The 11,171-nt window shown below is 33.6% G+C and overlaps 1 protein-coding gene across 1 annotated transcript; it reads left to right on the top strand.

Moving 5' to 3' along the window:
* The first annotated feature begins 4,801 nt into the window (after nucleotides 1–4,801).
* Nucleotides 4,802–8,532, top strand: LOC111901856 (zinc transporter 5). The gene is made up of 3 exons (XM_023897717.3): nucleotides 4,802–5,478; nucleotides 6,926–7,075; nucleotides 7,966–8,532. The coding sequence occupies exons 1-3, from the start codon at nucleotides 4,867–4,869 to the stop codon at nucleotides 8,269–8,271; spliced, it is 1,068 nt and encodes a 355-aa protein (XP_023753485.1). The 5' UTR covers nucleotides 4,802–4,866; the 3' UTR covers nucleotides 8,272–8,532.
* The last annotated feature ends 2,639 nt before the right edge of the window (nucleotides 8,533–11,171 follow it).

Genomic DNA, 11,171 nt, shown 5'->3' with positions numbered 1-11,171 from the left:
CTTAGAAAATTCATAACTTCCTCATACGAAGTCAGATTTGGACATTCTTTTTATGCACACTCTCGGTTTAACGTGTACTATGACTTTCATTTAGATCGCTTAGGCTGAAAAGCACTTTATCGTAAATTCACTTTTTACGTCACACAGTGTCGTGCCGGTTCTATCGCGAAACTTCGACAGGTCATAACTTCTTCGTTATAACTCGGATTTTGGTATTCTTTATATCTCCAGAATCCTTGTTTCAACCACTACAACTTTCTTCATAGATATCAGCTTTATCTACCATTTATTTTCGATGCTTATTTTTATCCTTAATTTATTAAATCATAATAATTAAGTATAAAACACATAATACTTAAATAATTCTTCTTTATTATTTCAAAATGAGTTAGAAAGGTTGAACTAGACCTTTACATCATCTTTAATGCTTTAGTCCAAAAACACGGGCGTTACATAATAGACCCAAACATCTCCGGTATCTATCTCCGGACAATCTCGACCACCTCCTCACGGATGATCTCCCTAACATAATCCTCTGGCAATGTTGGACTATCCTGGCTGATAGTCTCGGGTAATGTCAGGGCATCCTGACTGCCCTGTCCTGATCCCGATCCGGATACGATCACAAAACGCCTCGTAACAGCCATACTGAAAAATACATCAAGAAGATATCAGATAATCCGCATAAATAACAGGGAACCAACTCCCAGCTAAACCCTAGGTGTTGTGACTTCCTTACTACGCATATGGGTCTCGTGCTTACAGTAGTACGGGCTCATACTACCTTTCACACCTACCTATATTTGTTTCATGTATCAGCACAACGCCCTAACAAAATACATATTCATGGTGATCACTCAATCCTCACTCCTAGAGGAATGCTAAGAGTATCATAACTGACCTACTGGCCTTGCATACTCAATCACCCATGAAACTTCCACCAATCCTGCAGCGCTAGTGTGTGCTAGACATACATAACGCTAGACCCTATATACATTCGAATACTCGGTCTTACTCTAAGCCCACAACCAAACAAGGAATAAGAAATAAAGCTAAACCAAATATTCCCAGGCTATAAGATCTTAACTATGTACATCATATGATGCATACAGTAAGCAACTACAATAATGATGTCAATTTCATATAAGGAAAAACCCTAGGCTATCAGACATCATATAATCAGACAATTCTATCATGCAATTCCTGAAGATCCCTAGCGTAGTACCAACATGTTGTTCTAACATATCCCAGTATCAAATCTCTGCACGGTATTTTAGGGTTTACTTACTGGCCCCAACTGATCGTACACTCTGCATCTTCCTTTACTTATTTTGAAAACCATTTAAAAATCATTTTGAAAATATTCTCCCTGATTTGAGACTGGATTCACACGAGTATTCCTCCAATTCACTCAAACCAAGGCTCTGATACCAACTTGTAACATCCATAAAATTCAAGCCAATTTAAAACTTTTCAACCAATTAAAACCATTAATTATTACAAAGTGTTTTCAAAATAGTTCCATGTCAGAGTATCCCAGGAATCAAAATCATAAAAATGTGAGGAGCTGTATGATTACGCCTTCGCCTTCCCGCGATCGTCCGAAGTACCTGGTACCAAAATTGAAATTGTAAGCCCGAAGCTTAGTGGGTTCCCCCCCAAAATACCCATACCGCAAAAATATACATATAAACACAAACATCATACTATGGGTCCAATCAATCATCGGGTTGGAATATCCCAGCCCTCAACCATCAGGTTGGAATGCCAACATACTATGGGTCTAGTCATCCTAGGGATGGAATACCCTCGACCTACAACCATCAGGTTGGAATGCCCACATACTACAAGTCCAATCATCCTCAGGATGGGATACTTACGACCCACAACCATCGAGTTGGAATGCCTAGGTCCGTTGGATCTCGCATAAAGCAGATAAGCCCCAACCACTAATCAAACATGTGCACAAATATCAGATAATCACATAACAGTCTATAAACAGACAAACCGATCTAGCATAATATCCTATCTACCAGGATACCGATCTAACAGATCATACTAGCATAACATCCTATCTACCAGGATACCGATCTAACAGATCATACTAGCATAACATCCTATCTACCAGGATACCGATCTAAAAGATCATACTAGCATAACATCCTATCTACCAGGATACCGATCTAACAGATCATATGATACTCGAGCGTATAACATATCAGGATATCAAATCCAAAAAAGGGTCGGCCTTGGTGCCTTCAACCCTTGAGTATGGTGAGGAAAAACTCACCTCACAATGTCGAACTGTAGTGATAAGATCAAACTCTCGCATGACAGCCACAGACTCCACCGCCTATATTCACCATGGTACCACTTCCATAAATTCCAAATTTACTAAAAATACCCCCAGAAGTCAAACTGTTCAACCCTTGGTCAAAGTCAAAGTCAACAGTCAAGGTCAACAGTCCATGTTGACCCAACTTGTCGAGTCCTTCCAGAACTCGAGAAATCATGAAACCCTAGTTGACTCACCGAGTTTCCAGACAACTCGTCGAGTCAATGCATGTCCAGATGTTAGGAAAACCCTAACTGACTTGTCGAGTCGTCTCTCTGACTCGTCGAGTTCATGCAGAAACCATAACGGATAATCTTCATCGGACTCGCCGAGTTGGCCATACAAATCGTCGAGTCCCTTCAGTCTATTTCCTATTCAAACATTTTTAAGCTACCTCAAGGCTTTAAATTGTAGATCCAACTTCCTAAGGCACAGATCTCACGTAAAGTTGCAAACTTTACGTGCATGTAAGGTCTTAAAGGCTTAGAACACCCAAAACCAAGTCTAGAATGAGGTTTAGGGCTTGGGGAGAGATCAATACTAAATAAAGTTGATAGCTTTATGAATTTAGGACATGGAAGAGTCCAGATCTGAAGTTACAACTTCAGATCATGGCCAATACCCGAAATGGCTCACATATGTGTTAAGAAAATGGCCCTAAACTCAAGCATAGAGAGATCTAGCTAGAAAGAAGTTAAGGTAATGACTTGTTACCTTCAAAGTGATGCCAAGATGAAGTAGAGTCAGATCCACAAGCTCTCCTTTTCTCCAAGCTCCTTAAGCTCCAAACCACCTTCACAAAATGCACCAAAACACTCTTAAAACCTCACAAACACTCAAGAACAAGCTCTAGCCAGATTAGGGTTCCTTCTGGCAGTCAAGTGGGTGGTAAGGGACTCGGGGTAAGGGCTTAAGGTCTTTTAAATAGGGTACAAACCCTAAACATTAGGGTTTCATCCTCCAGCTCCTACTCCTTGAGTCCGGGTCCTCCGACTCGTCGAGTAGGTTCAATAATCCATGCAGGCTAACCCGCTTCTACACGATGAGTTGAGGCAACCAACTCGTCGAGTAGGTCCATATACATGTACATAATGCTTTAAAACTTATACCTGAGAGTAGGAGTGCTACATATATGACTTCATATTTATTTCATTCTTTATGACATTAACACAATTACTTTCGTTGACTTTGAAAGTGTTTAATCTACAAGATCATCTTCATAGATTTAACATCGTTACTAAAAATATGTCAATATTTTTTTATTAGAATATATTGAATATTTATTCATCATATCGTTTGTATTATTTCAAAATTGAACTTTAAAAAATGTTTAATGTTTACATATTTATATTTAGATTTTTTTAATCAATTATGCCAAATGTCCTTATTTTACCATGCTACATTGCCATGTGTCACACTTCTAAATAATTCTTATAATTCCCAAAAATTATATTAAAGAATCCGAAAAACATTTATTGTAAAGCTAAAATTATATCAAAAAACCAGAATTGTTATTTGGAAACTACAATCAAATTTCACTTATCTTGTTAACAATATAAAATCCGGTTCAAGTTTTGAAACACAAATTTTATCGGTATTTTGGTTTACAGCTTAATGAATTATATCAAGATAAATCAAAATGCCGAAGTATTAAAACTAAAAACGGTTTTTTTTAGGCGTAGGAACAGGCGTCAAAATAAGTACTGTAGTATGTATTTATTTTAATTATAAAACCAATAAAATATGTCTCTTAAAACTAATTGTACACTTTTTGGCTCCATAAATTTTGAATTAAAAAAATTATCACGTTTACAATCTAAATCCAATGTATTTTTACAATTATTAATTATATTTGTCTATATAAAATTTTTAATTATATCCACAGTGGTTTTCACGGATTATAACTTAACAAATTTTTTTTTTTTGAATGAAATGGCAAAAAAGATAAATTCTTTATGATAAAAATTATTAAAATATGAAAATAAAATTTAATAACAGAACCGAGCACTGAAGATAATTAGGGAAGTCAATGTTTGTTTGATTAGGACAACGGTTAGGAAAGTCAATAGTAGATAGCAAAGTTGAAAGGTATAGTTTTTGTTTTTATGTAAATGTTTGGAAGAAAAAAAAAACTATTAACTTTGCAAATTTAAAATTTTAAAATTAAATATCTTTTTTACATTTTATTCCTTCTTAATAATTTTTGGATTAAAAGTTGGTTGAATGAAATCTCTCTCTCTCTCTCTCTCTCTCTCTCTCTCTCTCTCTCTCTCTCTCTCTCTCTCTCTCTCTCTCTCTCTCTCTCTCTCTCATATTTGACATTTATCTTATAATTAAAAGTTAAAAGGTTTTAAAAAAGTTCTCAAATGTTAGTGCTGTTTTTTAATTAGTTTACAAGTTATCAACTAATTAGTTAGTCACAAATTTATTTCAACACTTCCTATGGCCTATAAATACTTCATACTTTATGTTCACAACAATTAAACAATTATTCTCTTTTTCTTTCTTTCACTTTTGACCGACACTTTTCTATGATGAACTTGCAAAGGCAAAATTTGTTTGTTTTCTTGCTCTTAATCATAATCACCACCAATGTTTTCGCCGAGTGCACATGCGAACGAGAAGAAGACGAGGGCAAAAAAAGTGAAGCACTCAAGTACAAACTCATTGCACTTGCTTCAATCCTCATATTTGGTGCCATCGGTGTTTGTATACCCTTCATCGGAAAAATCGTTCCAGCACTAAGCCCGGAGAAAGATGGTTTCTTTATAATCAAGGCATTCGCTGCTGGAGTCATATTGGCTACTGGTTTCATTCATATACTCCCTGATGCATTCGAGACCTTAACATCTCCTTGTTTGAAAGAACACCCATGGGGTGAATTCCCGTTTACAGGTTTTGTTGCGATGGTGGCAACCATTCTGACTCTCTTGTTTGAGACTTCATCCGCGGCTTATCAGGTCAGATCTCATACACAAGCACGCATAAAGAATCATGGAGACGAGGAGATAAACCAGGGGCATAGTGGTCAAGTGGCTGCTCATACTCATGCATCTCATGGACATGCTCATGGATCTATGATCCAAGTTGAGGATGGTTCTTCGGGTTTATCACAAGTTGATCGCTATCGAATTGTGTCCAAGGTAAATTAATTCATCTTCTTCCTCCTGCACTTTTTCTGGAAATTGTGTAAGTTTTTTTATATTCGTCCTATAAATCTTAAGGTTAAATTAAGGACCCATTATTTGGTTAGGACGTTGATTCCTTGTTTCAATAGTCAAAATATTATTGGATAGCAAGAAACAAGCCATTAATGTCAAGCGTGAAAAGAATCTGTTGACTATAGCTTTATAGATAGCGTGTGAAGTCATCTGTCTCAAAGAAGTAAAAAAGCATATATACTTGAAACATTAAACTTTTGTATTGCATGAAAACAATATCGGTAATTTATTTATATAAATGAATGAATTGAACAAGAGATTTTAGGATATTTTGATATAATTCACATTTATGCGTTTGTTTGGATTGATCAAGGGACTCTAGATCAAATTGTGAACGATGAGAATAATAGCATTATACAAGTATATTTACCAAGTGAAATTAATAAAATGTATAGCATCTATTATTTTATGTATATGTTGTATATCACATTTATTTTTGTAACTGATGTACTCCTAGAATATCTTAGGTAGATATTTACTTTGCATATGATAAGGATGACCACTTGTATATACTGAGATATTCGGGAATCAATGAAATCAAGATTCTATCTTAGCTAGATATTAATTACCATATGATAAAAATGACCACATGTATATACTGAGATATACGGGAATCAACGAAATCAAGACATTGAACTCTCACAACATGTTTTCTAATAATTACTACTCACTAGAACTCCAATTTTTTGTTAAATATATAATCGGTGGCCGATTAAAAATAATAAATTAGGGTATGTATCTATATATAGTAATTTTTATCAATGAAAAAGTGTTGCTATAAAGGTAATTTATTTAAGAAAGATCTTGAATTTTGAAGTATATAATGAGAGAAAGTTACAGTTTTTGATTAGGAATTTAGGGTTTGTGAAAATTTTAATTTCGATGTTTCTTAGTTTTTTATTAGTTACAAGTATTTATTTATTTATTTATTTATTTTTAAAAAACCTTCAAATGCGTCAAATGTAGTTTGTCAGGCCAAATTTCAATTTTCTTAGATTGAAGTTTTATTTGGGTATGCATTTGATTTGGAATGGGTATGCATTCTTAAATATATATATATGTATAAATATTCTTTTCAATAGAAAATCAATATGGTAACTAGCCAATGACATAAGATGGTTCAAATGAAAACACAAATAAAATGAAAACTTAAAAATATATGTTCATTGTTGAATAATAATTAAAACCAATATATATAAAATTTATAGCAAGAAAATACATAAACGTAATGTTTTTAAGTTTTTAATTTTATTTAGTGTCTTCGTAACCTATTCCTAATAACACATAATACGTAACAATGTATATGAATCACATAATTTGCATTTTTTTCCCTAAAAACTTGTATTTACTACACTTGTGATTACTGCAGGTGCTGGAATTGGGTATCATTGTTCATTCAGTTATTATTGGATTGTCTATGGGTGCTTCTGAAAGTCCAAAAACCATAAAACCATTAGTCATTGCATTAACTTTCCACCAATTTTTTGAAGGAATAGGTCTTGGAGGATGCATCTTTCAGGTATAAGTCTCACTACCAATTGTTCATGTCAGAAAATGTATACGATGATTAATTGATTGAAGAACAATTACTAGACCCGGGCTGCCGACCCATCGACTCTATATACAAATGATGAAAAAAACATATAAAGAATAGATTACCGATTCAGTACATTATATTCTAGCCATAGCCCACAGGTTCAACCTTCATTTTTTTTCATCTTTTTTTACATGAAACAATTCATAAATAACAATAACCCACTACATAACCTTTCATTAATTTTTTTTCCAAATGCAAAACTAAAATCATGTTGATACTCTAACATCTCTCATAGTTATGTTCATGATTATTTTAATTGTCATGAAAAAAATAGTAACCAAACAAATTATCCCATAAATAACTTTTCATTGATATTAAATACAAGATTAAAGTAATTATGTTAAAACATTTAGGGATTTTCTAAAGTATTAATTATAATAAATATTACTATAATTAAATTTGATAAACATAAATTATGTACAATATTACCATAATTAAATGTAAAATACATTAATTATAAATAATATTATTTATGATTAATGTTTATCACATATAATTATGGTAATGTTCCTTATAACTAATACTTTAATCAATGCTTCTTGTGCATTAGGGTACATATTAGAAAATTCCAAACATTTAACAGTTCTTCAAGTTATGTATTTCATGATTATTGTTTGTGTCATTAAATTAATCCATATCTATACAGAAAACCTAGTTCCAACATAGAAACCATCTTTGTCACTAGTTGACTACCCCTCTAGCTAGACAAGCTTATGTACATTTTTATGGTATTTTTAATTGAGAGTTTCTTATTGTTATATCTTTTCTTTATAAGAAAGATGACAATATAATTATTTCAAACTTCCTTGCAGGCGGAATTAAAGTCGTTATCTGTAATTATAATGGGAGCACTTTTTAGCCTTACAACCCCTATTGGTATTGTAATTGGGATAATAATAACCAATTCGTACGACGAAAATAGTTCTACTGCACTAATAGTAGAGGGTGTATTAAACTCTGCATCAGCAGGAATCTTAATCTATATGGCACTTGTGGACCTTCTTTCACCAGACTTTATGAACCCACGTTTGCAAAAGAACAAGATGCTTTTGATTGGATCAAATGTTTCTCTTCTTTTAGGTGCTGGTCTTATGTCGCTGCTTGCAAAGTGGGCTTGAATTTATTTGTTGGTAAATATACTTCGGGTGTAAAGTGATTATTTGTTTTCATATATTTATAACTCTTGTGTTTTGATATTCTTTTTGTATGTGTGTTTTTGAATCTGATTATTTGATTTGCAATTACATAATCAGCGGTATGCAGCAAAATAATGTTTGGATTTGTTTTGTTGTTATACGTTGTGTAATATTTTATTTTGACGGTGTTGGGTGCAAATTATGATTATTATAATCATTAATTAATAAAATGATGTTGTTATATATATTTGAGATAATACAGTAGTATCTATGGAGTTTGCATCAGATAATGGCTTTGGACTCCACTAGCTTGTTTCTACTGTATTTGAAACATTTATGGGCTGCCACTTCTCATCTTTTTCAGCAATAATATGTAATAGATTCTTAAAATGCTAGTGAATGGGAACGTAGCATATATATGTAAACAATTTTAATAATTTTGCATACCACTTTATCACCGATATGGAATTGTTATAGTGTGGCATATTCACATCATCATAAATCAATAAGTTAGGAGCAATTAAAAAAATTAATTACAAAGCACCAATAATTATATGAGGTCACGGTGGTATTTGTTGGGTTTTATTTAAAAATCTGTTTTGAAAACACAAGCATAACAACGGAAGCTTTTAAAATTTGAGTAACATAAAATTATTTTATTCCCACAAAATCATCATTTTACATGAACATCTTAACCATAGAAAGAAAAGAAATAGCAACCTTTGTACCTTTTAGTTCATCTTGAGAGGTTTATGAATGTTGAAAACGATGACAAGAGCACAAGTAGAACTCTTTCTAGAGATATCCACCATTAATTACCAAGAGCCTTAAATGTTATTTCTTACCACAAAAGACTCTAAACCTTTAAGAACAAAAGACAATTTTATTTGCATTATATTTCCGTTTGATCGCAAGTTGTTGTTAGGGGTTGATTATCAAGTTGGGAATCAGTTTTGAAGCCACAAATCATATAGTTACTCATGAATGTTTCAAGTAATTTTCCGGAGGGAGTACACTGAACTGGTAAGGGTTGGATGCAATGCGGAAATTCTTAGATTGATCGTCTTTACTAGTCGAAGCAGTGGTTGGTATTGGCATGGCAGAGGGTCAAGAGTTATTTGAGGTTTTGGTTCATCATATGGTTTTGGATTGAGAAAAGTTCGCGATCGATATATTTTGAGGATCTTTTCTACATGTTCTTGGTGGTGTCTCCAGTCAGGGACTGGGGATAGATTCATAGATGGACGCTTACCAGCATTAGGAAAGAATTGATAAGAATTTTATGAGTGGCCATTTTAGAGTTGGTTTTAGTGGAAACTTGTGTCGGGAATCGCGAGGGTATTCGTGTCAGACCTGTATTTCAGTGAGATGTGGGATAAGGAATCTGTATGCCCAGGGCATCAATTGGAGGGTTCAGGGTAAGAAGGGGATGTTTTCAGTTTAGATGATAAAAAGGGCTCTTGTGATTGTGCTATGGAATGGTTCTACTGTAATAACCCGAAAATTACGCCATAATTTTTTTTTTGTTTTTTTTAGATTTATAAATCATTAATACATATTCTTCCCAAAAACCAAGGTAACAAAACTTAAACAGAACATCATCAAATCAGAGTAGTTTGCGGAATAGGAAAACATGTGGTGTATGTTCTGCAATCATCTAGAGCTCTTCCAATTAAAACCCGAAGTACATGAAACATAAACTGAAAACCATAAGCATAAAGTTTAGTGAATTCCCCAATGATATGTGTATTTTTATATAGACATACACACACGCACACACATACACACACACACACACACACACATATATATATATATATATATATATATATATATATATATATATATATATATATATATATATATATCATATCCTAATATTTTAGCCTTTATTATTCTTATTTGGAACTAAAAGGTACTTATAACATTTAAAGTTATATTTTATAGGAATACTGTTGCTCGAGCCGAAACGATTTAACGGAAGACGGAAGTTGTGCTTAAAAGGCAAAAAACATGAAGATGGCTGAAGGCAGCCCACTACGCCCAACGTAGTGGGAATTAAGCGTCGCGTAAAGACGAGATAAAGATTACGCCCAGCGTACTGGGCTGGTGTCCAGAATTCCTAATCGTGATGAGTTTCTTGGTATGCCCCGCGTACACCGACTTACGCCCAACGTACGTAATTCGGTTCCAAATTTTATAAAATGCGATTTTCGGCCAACCAGTGAGGAGGAATCGACTACCATTGATCCTTAGTGGACAAGTAACTTAAATTGGCCGTTTTGAGGGTGTAGAAGGCGCCTGGAAGGCCGTTAAGTTGACAGGAGCGAAGATCTAAGGGATTAGAGAGCGGATTTGTGGCGTAATCATGTAGTTTTTTATTGTGACCATGTTTAGCATTCCATTGTGATGTAACTATGTGTTTACTTTCTGATTTAGGTGTAAAACCCTTTTACTTTGTGTTTATGATTGAATGAACCTTTGAATTTATGGTTTAATTGCTATTTGGATTATTTAGTCTTGTTCAATTTATTTTGCCAAGTTTGATTGAAGATCCATATGTGTTAAAGATCATTACTTTGTTCCATATTGCTGAATTGATATAGTTTAGATGACCATCTGAATGTGTTAATTTGAATCATAGTCGTCCAGTGACCATTGGTGATTATGACTAGTTTTTTGACCGAAACCTAGGGTTAGGAAATAAAGTTATGAACTTTAATGTTTGTGCATGGATAGAATGACCGTTCTTTGTATGATTTAACTCCTATGACCATTCGGGTTAAATAAGATCAAATCTTTCTTAATACGAACTGAATACTGGTTTGCATGATCGTTTGTTCACCTGATCAATGAATTTATAATAATGTTGAAATCAAAGG

This window comes from Lactuca sativa, chromosome 4 (genome assembly GCF_002870075.4).
Source record: "Lactuca sativa cultivar Salinas chromosome 4, Lsat_Salinas_v11, whole genome shotgun sequence".
NCBI lineage: Eukaryota > Viridiplantae > Streptophyta > Magnoliopsida > Asterales > Asteraceae > Lactuca > Lactuca sativa.
Note: the sequence above shows the minus strand (reverse complement) of the source record. Positions and strands in the feature narration are given on the sequence as shown.